The 21,098-nt window shown below is 42.3% G+C and overlaps 1 protein-coding gene across 1 annotated transcript in view; it reads left to right on the top strand.

Moving 5' to 3' along the window:
- Nucleotides 1-21,098, top strand: part of insyn2ab (inhibitory synaptic factor 2Ab) — a 55,557-nt gene that overhangs the window by 27,638 nt on the left and 6,821 nt on the right. Inside the window, exon 3 of the mRNA XM_081394240.1 lies at nucleotides 8,825-8,896. Within this exon, the coding sequence (XP_081250366.1) occupies nucleotides 8,825-8,896 (72 nt within the window). The remainder of the gene's footprint in view (nucleotides 1-8,824; nucleotides 8,897-21,098) is intronic.

Here is a 21,098-nt window from a genome sequence, read left to right as displayed (position 1 = left end):
CCATGTGAGTAGAGTCCCCTCTGCCACACCCCAATTTATCTCTTCCTCGAGAAGGGATACTTTGGCTGGTGGCCAGGGTGATCTGAGGGTTTGGTGTGGCACAACAACCGACGAGTCAATTCCTCGGGCCACACCCCCCTCCACATCGCAGACCATGCACTCACAGCATCACAAGGCGGGCTTGATTCCTCTGGAAATGAAGTTTCGACTGCGTTGCCTCCCACGGGAGTGCCATCGTTGCCGGGACCGATCCAGAGCTGTCAGCCATGCTTTCCCGGGCAGCTGAAAGCATCGGCTGGAGTGGCCCCGCCCTCCCCCCGAGCGCTGTAAGCTTCTCCCGGACGTGCATCAGGACGCCTGCGCTGCGCGAAACTCCACGTGACTTTCGCGGCCCGCGGGTGTCCTCCGCCTTCGCTGCTTCGATCGCATGGCGATCATGGTCTGTATGTTCCCTGTCACTATAGTGGCACGGTCATGCAGTGCTGTGTGTCGCCTGCGCCTTCGATGCAGTGCTGTCCCGGGAGTTCTGTCGAACCGGCCGCAGTGGAACGCTAGTCCTTCCCTGGCCAACCCTGGCAGAACGCGGAAATTCTAACCACGCCCCTATGCTGGGACGCTGTGCCTCCCATGCCCGGCCTGGTTGTTCCGCCACGCACACTACTGACCTCGCTCTCGGGCGACATCGGTACCTGCGTGATCCTGGGTCAGGTGATGTCCACTATGTGGTCCAGACATGGGCCTAGCCAGGTTGATGTGGCAGGGTCTGAGAATTCTTTTTCTCAGCTCCCCCATGTCCCAGGCTGAGCTCTTTGGCGGGGTGGCTTCGACCACCTGAAGCAGACTCGGGTCCGGCACCGATGGTCATCCATCCGTGCGGCCTCCTCAGTCTGCTTCCCGCCAAGCCCCCCTCCATGCGGCTGCTCCCCTCTGGCCTGCAAACGGACCTGAGCAGGAGGAAGCCGCAGGAGGGCGGCGCTGCCCGTCTCCGCCCCTTAGACTGCCACGCCAGTCTAAACAGCACCTTGAGGCGGGCAGCCTGGTCGGCGGGGTGGTTGAGGACTGCGCCCAACAGTCTTCGATCAATCCACAAGCAGACTGAGGCTTCTGCACTGACGGTCATCCGTCGGTGTGGTCTGCTTAGTCTGCTTCCCGCCGACGCCGCCTCCTTGCGGCTCCTTCCCTCGAGCCTTCACTGGCCTGAGCACAAGGGGGTCGCTGGAGGCTGGCACCGCCTGTCTCTGCCCCTTAGCCGGCTAACACCTGGCTGAGCAGCACAAACCTGAGACAGGCAGCTTGGAGTTAGGGCTCAGTTCTTCAGGAGCTGGTAGCAGGACCACTCCTTCCCCCGCTTGAGGGCTGGGTGAAGATCTCTACAAAAGAACTTATGCTCTTTCTCTGAGCCCCAAGAGGCTGTGGATGACAGCACGCGCCGCCCACGGGCCACGCTCCTCTCATCCCCCTCTGTCGCCAGACCCCTGCCAGAGCACGCCCCCGTGGGACGCTGGTCCTCCCCTGGCCTCCTCTGGCAGGACGCGGCTAATGACCGTGCCCCCGCACTGGGCCGCTATGCCACCCACGCCTGGGCCGGTCATTCCGCCTCGCTGCACCCCCGACGGAACGTCTGTGGTCCGTATGACCCCGCTGGTGCACTTTCTGGAAGCCTGGCTAGAGCTTCCCAGACTGTCCCGCTGGGTCGCGAGAACCATCAGGCTCGGCTACGCGATTCAGTTCGCGCGATCTCCTCCCCGCTACAGCGGAGTCCGCTTCACTATGGTCGGTGGCAATGCCCCTGTCATGAGAGCGGAGGTCACCGCCCTACTGGCGAAGGGTGCGATCGAGATTGTCCCTCCAGCCGAAATGAGGTCCGGCTTCTACAGCCCTTCATTGTTCCGAAGAAATCGGGTGGGTTACGACCGATCCTGGACCTGCGCGTCCTGAACCGCTCCCTCCACAGGCTGCCGTTCAAGATGCTCACGGCCAAACGCATTTTCGAGTGTGTGCGGCCACAGGATTGGTTTGCAGCGATCGACCTGAAGGACGCCTACTTCCATGTCTCCATTTTACCTCGACACAGACCGTTTCTAGGTTTGCTTTCGAGGGGCAGGCATACCAGTACGCGGTTCTCCCTTTCGGGCTAGCCCTGTCTCCTCGCGTCTTTACGAAGGTCGTCGAGGCAGCCCTTGTTCCCCTCCGGGAACACGGGGTTCGCATCCTGAACTATCTCGACGACTGGCTGATCCTAGCTCACTCTCGAGACCAGGTTTGCGAACACAGGGATCTTGTGCTCCGGCACCTAGCTCGTCTGGGCCTTCGGGTCAACTGGGAGAAGAGCAAACTCTGCCCAGTGCAGAGGATCTCTTTTCTCGGTATGGAAATCGACTCGGTCGCCATGTGCGCGCAGCTTACGAGCGAGCGCGCGCAGTCACTGCTGACTTGTCTTCGCCAGTTCGAGGGCAAGAGTGCGGTCCCACTGAAACTTTTTCAGAGGCTCCTGGGGCATATGGCATCCGCAGCCGCAGTAACGCCGCTCGGATTGCTTCATATGAGACCGCTTCAGCTTTGGCTTCGCGATCGAGTCCCGAGGTGGGCATGGCAACACGGCAAGCTCCGGGTCCCAGTGACTCCGGCCTGCCGTCAGACCTTCACCCCGTGGTCGAACCTCAGCTTTCTACGGGCCGGAGTGCCCCTGGAACGAGTTTCCCGGCATGTTGTTGTCTCAACAGATGCCTCCACCACGGGCTGGGGCGCCATGTGCAATGGACATGCTGCCGCGGGCTCCTGGACAGGACCCCAGCGCCTTTGGCATGTCAATTGCCTCGAGTTGCTGGCTGTACGTCTCGCCCTGCACCGTTTCCATGCGTTGCTCAGGGGTCAGCACGTACTAATCCGATCAGACAATACCGCAACAGTAGCGTACATCAACCATCAAGGTGGTCTACGCTCCCGCCGTATGTCGCAACTCGCCCGCCACCTCCTCATATGGAGTCAGAAGCATCTGAGGTCGCTTCGAGCCATTTATATCCCGGGACACCTGAACCAGGCGGCCGACGAGCTGTCTCGAGTTCAGCCTCTCGCTGGAGAATGGCGACTCCATCCCCGGACGGTTCAGCTGATTTGGGATCAGTTCGGCGACGCACAGGTAGACCTGTTTGCCTCCCACGACTCGTCCCATTGCGACCTGTTTTATTCCCTGACCGAGGGCACGCTCGGCACGGATGCACTGGCGCACAGCTGGCCGCGGGGCCTACGCAAGTATGCGTTTCCCCCAGTGAGCCTTCTTGCGCGGACCCTGCGCAAGATCAGGGAGGACAAGGAGCAGGTTATATTGGTTGCCCCATACTGGCCCAGCCACACCTGGTTCTCAGAACTCATACTCCTTGCGACAGCACCTCCCTGACCAATTCCTCTGAGGAAGGACCTCCTTTCTCAGGGACGGGGCACCCTTTGGCACCCTCGTCCCGGTCTTTGGAACCTCCACGTGTGGCTTCTGGACGGGACGAGGCAGGTTTGAGTACCCTACCACCAGCGGTGGTGGCTACCATCACTTCCGCTAGAGCATCGTCCACGAGACATGCCTATGCGTTGAAGTGGAACCTCTTCGTCAACTGGTGTTCTTCTAAACAGCAAGAACCCACGAAATGCCCGATCAGTGTCGTGCTTTCCTTCCTGCAAGAAGGGTTGGAGCGAAGGCTGTCTCCCTCCACCCTGAAAGTGTATGTTGCCGCCATTGCCGCACATCACGATGCAGTTGAAGGTAAGTCTCTGGGGAAGCATGACCTGATCATCAGGTTCCTGAGGGGAGCGAGGAGACTAAATCCTCCTCGCCCTCCCCTCGTACCCTCTTGGGACCTCTCAGTGGTTCTGACTGCCCTGCAGAGTGCTCCATTTGAGCCTTTGCAATCATTGGAGCTTAAGTTCCTGTCAATGAAGACAGCGCTCCTGGTTGCATTGGCCTCCATCAAGAGGGTAGGGGACCTGCAGGCATTTTCGGTTGACGAAGCGTGCCTGGAATTCGGGCCGGCTAACTCTCACGTGATCCTGAGACCCCGGCTTGGATATGTGCCCAAGGTTCCTACCACACCCTTTCGAGATCAGGTAGTGAACCTGCAAGCGCTGCCCTTGGAGGAGGCAGACCCAGCCTTGGCACTGCTCTGTCCAGTACGCGCCCTTCGTGCTTACGTAGACAGAACGCAGTGTTTCAGGACCTCAGACCAGCTCTTTGTCTGTCATGGTGGGAAGCTGAAGGGAAAGGCTCTCTCCAAACAAAGGTTGTCTCACTGGATAGTGGACGCCATTGCTTTGGCTTACCAGCAGCAAGGTCGACCGTGCCCCCTTGGTGTGACGGCCCACTCCACTCGGAGTGTGGCAGCCTCTTGGGCTCTAGCGCATGGCGCCTCGCTAACAGACATCTGCAGAGCTGCAGGCTGGGCGACACCTAACACATTTGCGAGATTTTACAATCTCCGAGTAGAGCCAGTTTCTTCTCATGTACTCGCTTCAACTAGCCGGTACTAGATTCTGCTCAGGTGTCTTCGCTTGCTCGCCATTCCTCTCCACGGACGGGATACGTGCGATATTTCCTCAGGTGAGCCTCATAAGCCCTGAGTCTCCTCCAGCACTGATGACGTCAACGCCAGAGTTATGCCACGGGCAGCTTTCGCGCTTGGCTAGGTGCCACCATGTGCATGGTTCCCTTCGGGCGACCCCCACATGTGTATTCCACTGTAAGCCTCTTTGAGCATGTGTCTTTCCCTTGGCAAGCCACCTTGCCACCCCTGGGGTTGAAATATTCCACCTGCGGCTGGACACCCCAGTGTTACTCCGTATGCAGCCCTTCGGGGTCATATGTGTATTCCAAGTCCCCCCCTTCGGGTTGGGCATGATTGCATATTTCCACTGGATATGCTTCCCAGTGTACCTTGGTATTCCTGTGTTAAGTAGGACTCCTTCGTCCGTGCTAGTTTCACGACAGGGAGCTCAGACTTACGCAGGGCACTGGTAGACAGTCGAGAGGTGGCGTGATTATACGGGAACCCCATTCGTCGTCATCCGACGTAACTCGGAGTGACAACGAAAGGGAACGTCTCGGTTACGTATGTAACCCTCGTTCCCTGAGTAGGGAACGGAGACGTTACGTCTCCCTGCCACTTCCGCTGTACCGCTGGAACGCCTGAGTTCAGTCTCGGCTCCTCAGCGAAGACATATCTGCATGTTGCCAGCGACTTCCTTATATACCCCCAGGGTGGGGCGGAGGTACGCTATGCAAATTCCGCAGACCCATGGCATTTCTTTGCCATTGGCTCGTGTTTTAATACTCGAAGATGATAGGATTTCTAAGCGAAACCCCATTCGTCGTCATCCGACGTAACGTCTCCGTTCCCTACTCAGGGAACGAGGGTTACATACGTAACCGAGACGTTTCTGTGTCAGTGATGCAGCGCAGTTACGTAACTATTGCAGGAAGCTGTCTGAATATTTTAGTGTGGTTTTCCGTCTACATTGGCAGTTGATTGCCATTATACTGGGAATCAAACATCAACCGGTTCCTGGTTCCTGGTTCCCAATCCTAGGCACGCACAAGTTACATTTAATTTAGGTAACATAAAAATCTGGTTCTTCTTTTGTATTCTATCCATGACCAACTTCCAGCACATATTTGTGTCTGAAGTTAAGGGACTTCAATATGAGTATCATCAGATGCTGCTGCTACTGATATTGTCACATATTACTTTCATTAGCGTGTGGTAACACTGGTATGTCCTAATAGCATTCACTGAATTTCAACAACATGCAGAGCCATTGTGAATTCACGTTAGAAAGAAACATTAGCACGCTATTACACAGTGTGTAATGTGAGACGTGCTTCCTCTGCCAGTGTCAGTTTTTCACAGATTATTCCAGGAGCGTAGCAGTGTTCACCTCCCTGCAGACTCAGGGCACACCTCCAGCGGGAGAGGGCAGAGCGCGTCTTTCAACAGAGCTGATGTCTGCAATAACTGAGAGCCAGCTCGCAGGGAACACACAGCACTTGTGTGATTCAGTGACATGCACACACTGTCTGATCAATATTTATTTCAAAAGAACTGAAATATAAGATACTGTTTATACATAATATAAATGTATCCGCTCACAAAATAGAAAAGGACCATAGAATTTGTCCAGTGACCTTGAAACTCTAAATTATTCCCTGCTGGAAAATCCATAGGTCTGTTTTGTAACATGGTAGCTGGTTTCTAGTTATTCTAAACTGGTTATTAGTTGGTGTAAGCTTGTAGACCATCTTAGATGGCCATATTAGCTTTAAGGAAGTTTACACAAAAATATATATTTGGTCATCATTTAATCACCCTAATGTTGTTACAAACCTTTTTGGCTTTTTGTTTAACAGAAATTAAGATATTTTAAAGAATGCACATGCAGTCAGTGGGGTCCAAAACAACACTGGACTAGGGGTGTGCAATATTAATAAAAATGAGATTTAGTCATTAACAATAATTAGACTATATTTTGCTGAGTATTTTTGTGCTGGTACTTTGCCTGGTTTAGGCCTGTCATAGACCGTATTCTTCTGAATCTTTTCAGCGGTTACAGTGACAGAAATCAACTTTTCCATTAAGGGGTGATATTTGATATAAACTAATTTCCAGGGGCATTTGTTTGTCTAACCTTATTATATGTAGGACTCTTTTATGGCAAAGTCTTATATTTAATCAATAAATACAATTAGAATAAAAAGACAAAAAGTGTTTTAAAAATAAAATTTCGAATTTATTAAACATATTTTTAAATATAAAGCTAAAACCACCAGTATGCCAGTAAATGTAAATCTCTCTTAAATGGTTTAATGAGTCACTGAATCATTTATTAAAACAATGTGTTCAAAATGGCTGATTCAGAAACAAAGCAAGTGACTCTAGTCTTTATAAATAGTTTATTGAATAATGTTCATGCAAATTCATTCTGTACTGAAACATCGCTGTGTGATGCTCACAATGAAAGTGTGCACTTTCAGGTTTCTTTGGTTTTTGCAAAGTGAGTGACATACTCGATAATGTCTGCTTGCACAGGGTTAAAACAACAATTACGAGATTATCTTAGATGATATATATGTTTCACGCCTACATTGGACCTCATTAACTTTCATGGACAAAAAAAATACTGAGACAATTTACAAAATCTCATCTTGTGTGTCCCACAGTGGGTGGGGGGGGAGTGTGAGTAAATGATGACAGCTTTTTATGTACATTCCTAAACACACACCAACCTGGACACAGCTCCAACAGACCTCATCACATATGGGTCACATTAACCACCAATAATTCCTTGCCCTCCCTGACCTTTAGGATAATTCTTCTCCAGTGAATCTACCGCGATGAAGGTTTCAATCTCATCTCTCTCCCATTTATTCCAGATCATGTTGACCATATTGATTTTCTTCCAGTTAAGTACTCCTCTATCCTACCATGACATCATGGTGCCCTGATTCTGAGCCTATATGGTAAAAATATCATTATGTTTAAAAATATAACTTTAGTCTATAAGCAAATAAAGTAAAAGCCCAGTTCAATTACCGTTCGTTCCTGCTGCATGGCTGCAGCAAATATTGATCTTCTACGATTGGACATAATGTGTGCACCTACTGTCGCTGTGAACTCCTCAGCATCATCAGATCGAATTGAATGCAGAATATCAATGACCATCCTGACACTTGAGCGCTCAGAGGGATAAAGTGATCCAATTAGGCTTTCATTAAGCTTTAATGAAAATGCATAACTGCATGGCTGCTGGGTACAGCCCCGTTATTGTCTTCGTAGAAATGCGAGGCATGTGTCACAGTGTCACATCAGCACACAAATAATATATCAAAACCACTTCAAGTATGCCAGGCTAGTGCATGATCCATCATCCCCTTGTACATACATTAATGCTGCTGAAGCCCAAGGGCCATGAGTAAACTGCGGATAGATACAGGGAATTCAATCCCGGTGTCTTCCATCATGAAATAATCTATAGAAATCTTGGGCACTGGGTAGAATAAAGCAATAATCTGCAAGAAAGCCCTGCATCAATGCACATGAACAATTTGGGGCTGTGAATCAATCAAAACATTTTATTGAATTAATTTAGATATGCGGTTTCATTAATCAAATTAATCAATAAATCTTGACACAATTAAAACAATAAAGCTATCACCATAGCTGCATTTAATTCATTAAAAATACAGTACTGTTTTATTTTAATTTATTTTAAATTGTAAAATTATTTCTGTGGTGCAAAGCTGAATTTTCAGCAGACATTTTCCATCCCTCAGTGTCATATGATCCTTCAGAAATCATTCTGATATGCTGATTTGATGCTTTTTACATTTCGTATTATAATCAATGTTGAAAACTGTTGTGCTGGTTAATATTTTGTGGAAACCATGATCTTTTTTTCAGGATTGTTTTTATCATCACTTGTGATTAATTGAATGCTTCCTTGTAAATAAAAGATAAAATAGTTCACCCAAAAAATAGTGGATAGTTCAACCAAAGATGAAAATTCTGTCATAATTTACTCACACTCATTCTGTTTTAAACCTGAATGAATTACATTTTTTTTTTGTACATACAGTGAAATTCAATGGGGCCCAATGTCGTTTGGACTTCAACATTCTTCAAAATGTCTTTTTTAGTGTTCCACAGAAAGTCATACAGGTTTGGAATGACATGAGGGTGATTAATTGATGACATAATTTTCATTTTTTGTGAACTATACCTTTAAGTTAAGAGTTGTATTTTTTCTTTATGCTACAGTACATTTATCACACACTGTTTTTCTACAGACTTTCATATCGAACTGGGCAGGACACATCCAACTGTGATACGTGTCGTAACAGTGCCTGCATCATCTACAGGTGAGTCTCAATCTGATGCTATATCTGAATCTCTGAGCTTGGTCCAAATTTTTACACTTATTGATTTAAAAAAAAAAAAAAAAGTTATTGCACATTTTGATGCTCCATGCATAATACTCACACAGAGGGGCAACTGAATCCTTGATTCAAAGATCCATTTACATACTAAGGTGCAGATATCCCAAACAAACAAGTGCAGCTGCAGTGTCCAATCATATTATCAAATTTGTCTCTGTTGCAGTAGAGCTTTGAAGAACTGAAGAGTATAAAATCTATGCTGTTAGCCTGAGCTCTTCTACCAATGAAAATTTTCAAGGGTAAAATGAAAAATATCATGACTGAGTGAGTTCCTTTGATGCATGCAGCATATAGACTTTATTCATTTTTACCAGACCAATTGAAAAATCCACTCGTAGATTAACTTTTTTTAAAGTTTGTTTGTAATACAGGAATGCAAGTTAGGTATAGCTGATATAATTATATGATTCTCAGAAACATAGCAATTCCTCCTAAATTAACGGGTTTGCTGTTAATTATCTTGTTATAAAAGCAATAATCTCTAAATGATTTTGCAGTTAAAGGGGCCAGTTGACTTTAAATGAAGCACTTTAAAAGCATCTTAAGTGCTCTCATTTTCTATAAAAATAGCACGTTTCGTCATTCCACATCCCCCTTTTTCTGTTTTCCTTTCTCTCTCTTGCTACACACAAACATGAACACATATGGGTTGGATGATTTAAAGGGGTCATGAATTGAGAAATCAAATTTTCCTTGATGTTTTGGCTTATAAGATGTCATTGTACTGTAAAAAACAAACAAAAAAAACATCCTAAACGTTTCAGACCTCAAAGCTTCTTTGTTAGTCCAAATACAGCTTTTATTGAAATCAAGCTGTTAAAATGACTTGTTTCAGATTTTGTCTCAGTATGAAATCATAGTGCGATGCAATACCGCCTCTGCAGAAGAAGATCAGCGTTTACTTCTACGTCATTGCCTCTCCACCATAGCCCTGTCCACCGATCCGCGTTTGTCATGTAGTAATAAAAACGAGAGATGCAAACACAGCATTACTCCAGCAACAAAAGATGCTTCTGAGGATTACAAGACGTTTTTCAGTGGCAAGTTGTGGAAAAACAGTCTTCGCATTTCCTTCCTTGTGATCCTAAAATTAAGAAAGCGTGGCTGAATTTTATTTTTAACAAAGTTCCAGATCGCATCAGAAAGACACATTTTGTGTTCGCTTCATTTTACTGCGGATTCTTTTTTTTTTTTTTTTTTTTTTTTTTAAACAAGACTGTTCAGGGAGACTGAAAATAAAAGATGATACAGTGGCGACTATCTTGAATCCGACAGCAATGTCGCAACACGAGTGTGAGAAACCATGTTTTTACCAGGGGTCACTATTGCTTTGTCTGATACAATTCGTTTGATATGTACTCACTTCACTGAAAAGGCACTTTACATTTACTTTACTGAAAATGATGAATATAAGAACAACAGTGCAGCAAACAATGGCAATTACTATAACTTTGGTAACTCCAAGTAGCCTACTTAAACTTTACTTGCCACAACCAAGACCAATAAAGCATATGTAATACACTTAAATGTTTCACAGTTGGCAAATGTTTAAACGATGTAACAAAATAAACATCTTCTTTTCAAAACTAATATAAGGTCATAAAATACAATACTACCTCACAAATACATAAGGAAGAAATATACATTTTAATTCCTTATGTATTGTCTTCTGATTTGGCATCAGATTCTGGCTCAAAAATGTATGGCTGAATTTCGCTGGTTGCCATTTTTCAACATCGGAAGTTTCAAAACAATTCCTCATGTTTAATGGCGGAACATTGGAAATTATTTCAATATGCAAAACTGTTACCTAATAATTAGCAGTAGACGGGTGCAGTCTTAAAAGTCTTGAATGGGGCACGTCTGTCAAAATAAAGTCTTTCAAACAGGGTCAAAAACAGGACAGAAAATAGCCTATTACTTCTAAATTAGTTTTTTTGATGTAAAAATCTTGCTAACATTAAAAGTGGACCTATGAGAACATTATAACAATTTGTAAAAAAAAATATTACTCACATTCGTGTCTTTCAAACTACTGTAGTATGTCTTTGAAATCCAGAATGCAGCAAACATAAATTACACACACACATGCACACATGCACGCACACACGCAAGCACACACACACACACACACACACACACACACACACACACACACACACACACACACACACACACACACACACACACACACGGCTATTTATTCATTAATGTTCGTTTTGCAGCAATATGTTGGCACATGGAAGCAACAAAAACTTTTTGCCTCTAAAGCATTTTTGTATTAATTCATTTACACATTGAAATCAAATGCAGTGACATGTACATAAAAGCATGCCATCTATCATCAGACAAATGCAGCACTTCACCGCAAACCAGACGACCTGGAATTCATTACCTGGGTCAGAAAAGAAATCAGAAATATGCAATTCAGTTTACACAGTGAGGGAAGTCAAATACACACAGATATGCATATAATGTATCAGCATGTCAGCTCTTTTTTGAACACTAGCCCAGAGGGCTGGAGTTACGCTACAATAGAGAAAAGCTAAAAAACATTCACCAAAGAGTGCACACTCTCATGCACACACAGTAACTGGCAGTTTATTTAGGTGTAATTGTTCAATTTCAATTAAATTAAAGTAATTAAAATAATTTAAAATCAACAATGAAATCTTTAAATGCTGTTTTTTGACATCCTATCATACACCCGGTGCAATGCAGCGCCAAGCGCAACGGAAGTTTGCTAGTTTCAGCCTGACGCAGCTTTCATTTTTACGTTCTGTGCCACGTTGTTTAAATAGCAAATGCATTTGCGCCTATTTGTGCACCCATGGGCGTGCTGGTCTGAAAACGAGGTGTGTTCGGCCGCATTGTTGGCGCATTGCTATTTTGAGGCAACTGAAATAGACTGCGCCATTGACCAACAAAAACCAAAAGTCAATGGTGCAATTTTTTTTTGTAATTTATTTGCGCCTATAGGCGGGTCCACAACGTGCGTACACTCAGCTTATTATACACACAGGGGAGCAGCACACAAACTAGCCAATTATTAAAAATAAAAGGATTACAATGTAAAAGATGAATATTGTGTACATAAAGATATGGTGGAATCCGGCTTGTCCTGTAGATGGTCTACTTGCGTGCTTTGACCTTGCGCATGAGCACGTGGACCCTTTGCTCTCTGGAGATGCATTCAGGGCCCTATTTTAACAATCTAAGCGCACGGCAAGTGCAGCGCAAGTGCACTTAGGGCATGTCCGAATCCACTTTTGCTAGTTTAACGACGGGAAAAATGGTCGGCGCTCGCGGCACATGGTCTAAAAGGGTTGTCATTATTCTCTTAATGAGCAATGGGTGTGTTTTGGATAGGGCCCTCAGTCTTTCCACTTGCAAATTCCGTCATGTAAATAGCAATCCACAATGGCGCGAGCACTACTGGCCTTTAAAGGGAATGGGAGATGAGACTCTGGTTGGTTTATTTCATGTTACACCCAAAACACACCCATTACTCATTAAGAGAATAGGGACAACCACGCGTGCCGACATTTTTCCCGTCGTCAAACTAGCAAAAGTGGATTCGGACACGCCCTAAGTGCACTTGCGCCGTGTGCTTTAGACCATGCGCTTAGATCGTTTAAATAGGGCCCGTCAATCCAAATTTGTGATTTTGCAGCAGTGAGATATGATAATATTGTTAACATCTGTATTAAAAGACTGTTTATTTGATTGTTTGAATGTTTATCGTGAATATTCATCCGTTCTGCTCAGGGGTGCTTCTGTTTGTTAAGCAAACCATGAAATTGAAGGATCTGATTCGCAAAAGCTATAATTGGTTGCGGTTCTCCGATAAAAACAGTTCACAGTGGAAGGGACAGTGAGTTTGGATGAGCAACATAGTGGGTTAAAATTGCAGTTCAATGCCTTTCCCAGATATCCCCGATAACCTCCCCATTGGAAGGTTCTAACAGAAGAGGACACACTGTGACATTAGTATGAGAGGAATACTGAGCAGAGAGAGAGAGAGAGAGAGAGAGAGAGAGAGAGAGAGAGAGAGAGAGAGATGTATTGGTGAGGATGATGTGGTTGTCATAGTTACCAGAGTGATGAGGTGGTGAAGAGGGGAAAGGTGGTCCCCGCCTTTGTTGAGTGAATCAGACCCTGTCTTTGAGTGTGTGTGTGTGTGTGTGTGTGTGTGTGTGTGTGTTTGTGTGTGTGTGTTTGTGGTCAGACAGAGCACTTCATTCTACACTATAGGGTTGTTATGAACCACTTTAAGTATCCGATATAGACCCCTTTTCAGTTGGTAAACATGGTGACTTTTTTTGTGGGCGGAGCTTTGGTGGTGGCAGAACGATCCCTCTGGCCGCTTCACTAACGTTAGTTTGCAAGTTTTGTTAGCTTGTTTTTTAATAATGACTGGAGAAAATCTGATTTTATCTTAATGTGCAAGGTCACTCACTGTCCAGGACCGCGATAGTTATTTGCAAAAGTTAATTTTAGCGGACATCCCAGATTGGCTGACCCGTACATGCTCAGTCAATGAATGGACGATCTGACAGGATTAACGTTAATGCTACCTCCGGTTGAGTGGCCTGACTTCTACACCTACCTGATAGAGAAACTGAGCGTAAAGAGAAACTGAGGGCATATCAATCTTTATGCCTATAACTGTAATAAATGGTCACGTACACGACTTGTGTGGTAGCCTACGATCCGCAGTTCTGCCTAGCCAGCGCCAAGGACAGACAGAAGACAACAATGTAAAGAGTGACATTACGGTGCAATTTTAACGATGTGAATATTTTCTAGAAATAAAAATTCCAGATACAGCATATTAATTTTTTAACTATGTATTTGATTACCCTTTCTTATCATCAATCAAAACAATGTATAAAATCATAGATGATTCACAAATAATCACAATCATTTAAAAAACATTATGCAATAAAATTTCAAATTGGAGCCTGTACTCCGTCGATTCTTGCACCCAACAACACAACAAGATGACATTTAATTACAATAATAATAATTTAAGCTCCTTATTGTGTAGCCGAATATGTGCTGGTTTGTATTGGCCGCCTCCAGTTTTCCCTTTGTTTTGCCACCAGCTAATGCCGTGACGTAACTGGGATGTCGGCTCGAAATTGGTCTATACCAGTGAAATTTCAATTGTCAATTAAGATTCCACAGCAAAAGTTAATATATAACATATTTATTTAATAGGCCCTACTTACTGTAATTATTACATTTAATAGTAATATTTTAATACATATTAAATTAAAATAATGCCATGCAGCTTTCAAGTATTTCAAGTGCTGGACAGCAACAAATTATTTTAGTACAAGTAAATTTTTCAAGTATCTGTAGACTACTTTATTGCAGTATTTTTATTTCGGGAAAATTTCTCTTCACTACATTCGAAAGCATATTATAATACTTTTTACTCCTCTACATTTAGTCTTTTCTCATTATTTTAAACTGAAGAAATCGTCACCTGCTCTGAGACGCAATAGCAGAGTTTGATTCATGAACTTGCTCATTCTTTTCAGTAAACCTGATAAATCGGTTCGCAAATCGCACTAAAGGATTCTTTCGTGGATTGGGCCGATCAGATTGCATCTGTTCTTGAGTCAACAATTCACTGAACTCACAAGTCTGAATCAAAATGATCCAAGAATGAGAGATCCTCGGAGCTCTAGTGTGTGCGACTGATGAGGCAAAAAGTTACAAACGCCGAATTTGGGGATTTATTATTGTAAATGAAAATCATATTTGTCAGTTATTTGTGAACAAAATCTGTTGTAAAAGGGCGAGCGGTTTAAGCCCACTGTATGTAATGCTTGAATGCATACAAAATTTTGTATTACAATCTGAAGGTTAAAATAATGTTAAAATAATGCAAATTAATGTTTAAAATGATAGAAAACTAGTATGTTTGCTGTTGTTCTCCTTAATTTTAACGCATTTTCCCAAATATGTGACGTCTGTTTTAAATTATGTCTGTTTATATTTGTCCACATATTTGTCTCATTTTATATGATTTATTTCATTTTTTACTTGTTTGCACACTTGTAATTATCAGTAATTATCAGTAATTGTTATCAGTTCATGACAAGTTTTAGTAATAAAGTAAACATTTTGAGCAGTAGGATGGAGTAGGCCCTATAAAATGTATAAACATTCATCAATCAGTACTTTTTACTTTTAATACTTAAGTACATTACAAATTAAGTTTGTTTGTACCTCAAGTACAATTGAAAATGATTTTTTTGGAGTAAATTTTTATTAGGCTATCTGTACTTTTTTCAGGCATGCAACAGCAGTATTCAAGTAAACAAGTAAATTAGATGTAGTTTTAAGATTAGTTCTAAGATTTAATCAAATGTATAAATAAAGACATTTAAACATCTGGCATGCATCATTATCAATATTATTACATTGTTTTCTTATTTTAGTATAAATTTCATACTAATATATTGTACTTTGACATTCCTGTACACTATCCAACTGCTCACAAATCCTTCTGGACAAGAGAAGGCGGCCTACAGGGTCAAAGTTCATTGCTCATTCAGTGTACTCCACAAGAAAATGGATGCCAGCATGATGCAAGACAGCTCACACTGTTCCTCCATCACAACTTTCACAAAGCAACAGAGAAAGCACTGTAAGAGAGCAGCATGCTCCCAGCAAACAACCAACTAGCTGGCTGCATCATACTGTGCCACATTGTTGTTTTAGTCATTAAACAATGACACATCCTTCACTTAACCCAAACTATTTTATGTGTATTTCTTCTCCAAACCTTTGCATTGATGAAAGCTTATCAGGTGTCTTGGAGTTCTATATCAGAACAGTGTGACATATTCTATTCTATTCTATTCTATTCTATTCTATTCTATTCTATTCTATTCTATTCTATTCTATTCTATTCTATTCTATTCTATTCTATTCTATTCTATTCTATTCTATTCTATTCTATTCTATGAAGAAAGATACTAAGAAACTTTAATGAACACCTCCAGAACTACACAGCAACATACTGTATAACATTACCACAGAAAAGAGAACAAAGAAAACAGAAGGCTTAAATACACTACAGATAAGATAAATAATGAAACATGGAACAGGTGTGTAACAAATCAGAAACCATGGAAACAACCTACGAACTAGAAATCAGGTAAAACAGTGACGGAAACTATGATAAAGAAACTATGACCTAAACAAGACATAAATGTGACATATAACAATTAAAGTGTAAAAAATATAGTATATATAAATTTTTACTTTTTTTTAAATTAACTAAATTAATTTTCAGTGCACTATTTAACTGGCCTTAATCTTTGAATTTATACACTGCTAATTTTATTGACAAGAACAATAAAATATTCATGAACAGTTAAGCACATTTCAGCTTATGAACTTACAAAGGGCCAAACCAAACAACCTTGTTAAGAAAATTTTAAATGAGGATGCACATAGCAGATTAAAAAGATATTCTAGGAAAAAAAACAAAAAAACATCGAAGACTAGCAGTATACCGGTCAGCACTGCCATTAAGCAAATTTAAAAGAATGACCCTGACTTTTTGCTATGTGTAGTGAGTTGATATGCATTGTATACTGTGGGTATTTTTAGTTGTAACTGAACCTTTAGTGCACTTTACTTGTGTCTTGATGCTCGATCCTCATTCTGCGTTTGCATCAGCTCAACTAAGCTCAAATTCTTAGTGCTTTTGTTTGGCGCTCATATCGCAAAGAACACGGCTACAAAGATTCTTATCAAAAGCCCAATGCACCAGAACATACGGCAAAAACAGCATCGGCTTTATAATCCAGGGACTTATTTCTTCACTGAACCACATGACTCCCTGAATATGCTCTCTAAAGCATGTGCACAAATTGGTTAAAAAAAGCAAGCCTGCAGGATGAGGCCTTGCACTGTACTGTATGGTGTCACTGCTAAAGCATTAATAGAAATATCACAGGAAACATTCTATCATCATTTATTCTCCCTGATTTGATTCTAAACCTGAATGGCTTTCTCTCCTCTGCTGAAGACAAATAATTAACAAACAATCGAGTTCTGTGGAGATAAATAAAGAATTTAAAATATATATAGCTGCAAAATATATGGCAATGCAACAGCAGACGCTTCTGCAAACTTCTGTGTATGTAAAGACAAAATGGTATCAGCATGCACATGTGCCTCAAAAGTCTGCACCTGTTTTTTATACATTCAAGTACATGCACTTTTGGATATTTGTACATTCTCATATGTCAGAGTAGTGAAGCCAGCATGGTGTGATTTTGCTGCGATGTCTCTGTAGTTGGACACATACTGGGAGACAGATAGCGACAGAATGAACAGCCCGACCTGTGGTCGTCCTGCCGCAGCCTCTGTCCTCGGGGTGCGCTGACAGGAGACAGGCATGACTCATTCATCAGAAGTAGGAAAAAAAACAACCATTAGAGTTTTGAAATAGTGGCAACCGCCAGTTTTTCTGCGCGGTGTCCAAGATAACTCCCTATGGTATTCATACAGTACACATTTAGCACCTTTTCCCTTCCAACTTCATTTATTTTGTGTCACATCGCACGGCGGCCCAGTTGGTTTCTACAGACGTTTGGCAATACCTTTATGAGCTTATGACGAAGGCCTATTAATGGTGCCAAATTCAGTTGCAGTTCATTCCATTTGGATCTGTGCATGGTATTTTATATTTCTTTGTTTATTTCCAAGCGGATTACTGTAAGTGTCTTTCGTGCATCAATTATTGAGATGGTGTGATACAGATTTCCTCCTCTCACTTTCAAAGGCTGCAATAGTTCTCATTATAAGCAGCGAGTCGGTTTCCATTAAGTATTTATGAACCAGGAATAAACTGGGTAAATCTTGTGCTTTGTACAGGCTCTAGATGATTTCTCAAAATGTAGGAAAGTGTCCCTGTTCTTTCTCTCTGTTTCTCAGCCTAACACCCTGGCAGCTCAGAGAAATGCAGCTAATCACAATGGCTACATTCACACAGCAGCAGAATATGGCTGTTTTAGAGTGATAAATATTACTGCGTTCACACAAAGTTTGTTATCAGCAAGAGTGACAATTGCATTTTATTATCGAACTGGCTATTGTACATTTTTTTTGGATTCACATGCATCCAAGGTCAAAAAACACATTGCACATCACCTGATTTCTCAAAGTGTCTGAAACGGTTTGGATGAAGATTGGTCTCTATAAACTCTTCCATTCCACGAGCCTACTCTGCTCTGATTGGTCAGATGGCCCAGTCCGTTGTGATTGGTCTAACGCTTACAGATTGTGTTCGAAACGAAACTCAATTTCAAAACATTGGAAGAATAAAACCTGGACCAGTAAATTGATGGGAACACAACAAAAGTTTGGAGTAATACTGCTGTGGTAACATTGAAAAAATTAATTTCTAAAATCTCTTCACATCCTCATCTTTTGGAAGTGTATGCAAAGAAAATTTGCTTTCGAAGCGTCTTCTCGTTATGTCAACAATACAAACCAACTAAAGTGTTTGGGTGTTAAAGGTCAAAGTAGACGATGACCAGTGTTGACCATAGGCTTGCATTATGCAAATTGTTTAAAAATCTATGTAGATGTGTAACTAAAGAGAGACTGGATTTGCAGACGACTCGTTTTGGCAGTTCAGAATCGATTTGTTCTTTTAGTAGACAATAACTTTATTTGTTGTGCACTTTGATCTTTAAAACTTTGCAGACATTTGACATACACACACTCTCAGAAAAAAAGGTACAAAAGCTGTCACTGGGACAGTACCCTTCAAAAAGGTTCTAAAATGTACCATTTAGGTACTAATAGGTACACTTTTGGAACTAATATGTACACTTTTGGTACCAATATGTACCTTTGAGGGACTAATATGCACTCTTTAGGTACAAAAGTGTACCTTTTGATAAGGTACTGCCACAGTGACAGCTTTTGTACCTTTTTTCTGAGAGTGCAAACAGCTTTACACACTACATGAAAGGTAATATTAGAAAAAAAGCATAATAGGGACTTTTTAAGTTAAGTTAATTCTAAGCATCTTTTGACATTTTTATCAAATCAAATTGATTTATGTATTTTAATCAAACAGGATGGAATGTTAAAAAAAAAAATACAAATCTTCTAATGACAGAAAACATCACAGAATTCAAGCTAATACTTCCTAATTTTTGTGCTGCTGTCCCAACACGATGATGTCACTTCTTGGAGATTCATGTTGTCAGGATTATGTTTTATTTATTTGTCTTTTCGTTCCCTGTGTTTGTTTCTTGTGCTTCAGTCCAGTTTAGCCTTGATTGTTTCCTAGTTTGTCTCCTTGGTTACTTATGAAGTTCAGCTGTCGATCATTAGTTTTACTTGTCACTTCTGTGTAAGTACTCCCTCTTTTGTTCAGTTCTTTGTTGGTGATTGTCAGTAATTAATGTGCTAAGGTTTTGTGTTCTTGTGAGATTCTCCTGCGTAACTCTATTTTGTGGATTAAAGCTTTATTGGACTAAATTCCTTCGTTCTCGTTTTGGATGGCATCACCACACGTGACACATGCCAGTTAAAAGGATATTACGAAAAAGAATGAAAGCATGAAAATCAATATAGGGGCTCACTAGGGGGGCTCAGAAAACTTCTAAGGGGGCAGCAGGATGTTTATGGAATCACAAAATTAATTGTGGTTAATTTAATATCAATTCTTCCAGTTTCTGTTAACAAAAAAGCCATAATTACAGCAGAAATACTGAAAATATTATAGTCTACATAGAAGGGGGCCTTCAAATATTGGGTTTAACAACAGGGGGGCTTAAGCAGTATAAAGTATACAGAAAAAAAAACAATATTACTATTTCCATAGTGAAATGTTTTGTTTGAAATATTGATCAGAGATTTCCTAATGACCTTCAAGTTTTTATTTATGTTCACCTACTTGATAAGTGATAAAAAACTTGTTTAATAATTCTAAAATATTAAGCTATACAGTGGGGTCCATATGTCTGGGACCACTAGTGAAAATGCTCATGTTGCTTTATAATAATATTTTTTAAAAGATTTGGATACTTTTAAAGTGAAAAGTCTGAATAAAAAAAGTACAATAATGTCAGAATTTGACATACCTTTTGTATTATTATTAGTTCTTTTTCTTTCTTTATTTTAAAGAACATTTGAACCTCTATAAATATGATAAAAAATCATCATACTGTATAGTAGGATTGACCCAGAGAGTGAAGATTTTTGCAGTTGGATGCCGGTGCTCACTGGTGCTGAACACTGCGTGCTCCACTCTGCACTAATGAGCAGATCAGTTCTTCACTACCAAACAGAGGAGAGGAAACAGAAGACAAGAGGAAGTCTGATTGTCTGATTGCCAAAAATCTCATTTCCTGCCCTGAGCTGGGAGAGCGGCCAGTGAGGAAGTGCTGATTGTGATGCCTATTGCTGGCATAGTGGACTGGATAAGTTCACTCTGCGGCTGCCTTTACAAGGCTGCAGGTACAATGTGGCCATTAGTCACATGACGGGCCTGTCCTTCAGCACAACCTTGCCCTGACCTGTCCACGCAGCACCACATGAATTCAGACATGGACACAAGAGGGTACAGTGGTATAGTTTGAATAAGAAGTGGCAGAGAGACCCGGCAATGTGCACACCAGGGAAGGACAACGGAGCCACTCAAGCAAAAATTACAGACAAAGCTTGAGAATAATCCACTATAGCTTCTGTAAAACCCTCAGAAATGATCCAACTGATCTCTCGCACCAGCCTCCGCTCACTCGGATAAAAACCTTTAGGACTCCTTTTAAAATCAATTGTGATCTTGACTCGTACTGGAACATTATTTCACATTGTTGTGTCCAAGATTGAACTTTATTAAAAAAAATTCCCTGTGGTAATATTTCTGGCATCTGACGTTTGTACCCTGTCATTGACTCAAGCACACAACTAAATGTTTGTATACCTATATAAAGGATAACATCAGTGTTACTGTGATTAAATATTTAGCTCCATGTTTACTGCCCCCTGAGTTTGACTGTATGTTTGTGTGTGTATGTCTCTGCATTACCGAGAAGCAGCGAAGCAAATAATTGAGCAAGAACCAGGGTCACTT

The sequence above is a fragment of the Scardinius erythrophthalmus genome (assembly GCF_964197995.2).
Source record: "Scardinius erythrophthalmus genome assembly, chromosome: 19".
NCBI lineage: Eukaryota > Metazoa > Chordata > Actinopteri > Cypriniformes > Leuciscidae > Scardinius > Scardinius erythrophthalmus.
This window is presented reverse-complemented; position numbering and strand designations above follow the sequence as displayed.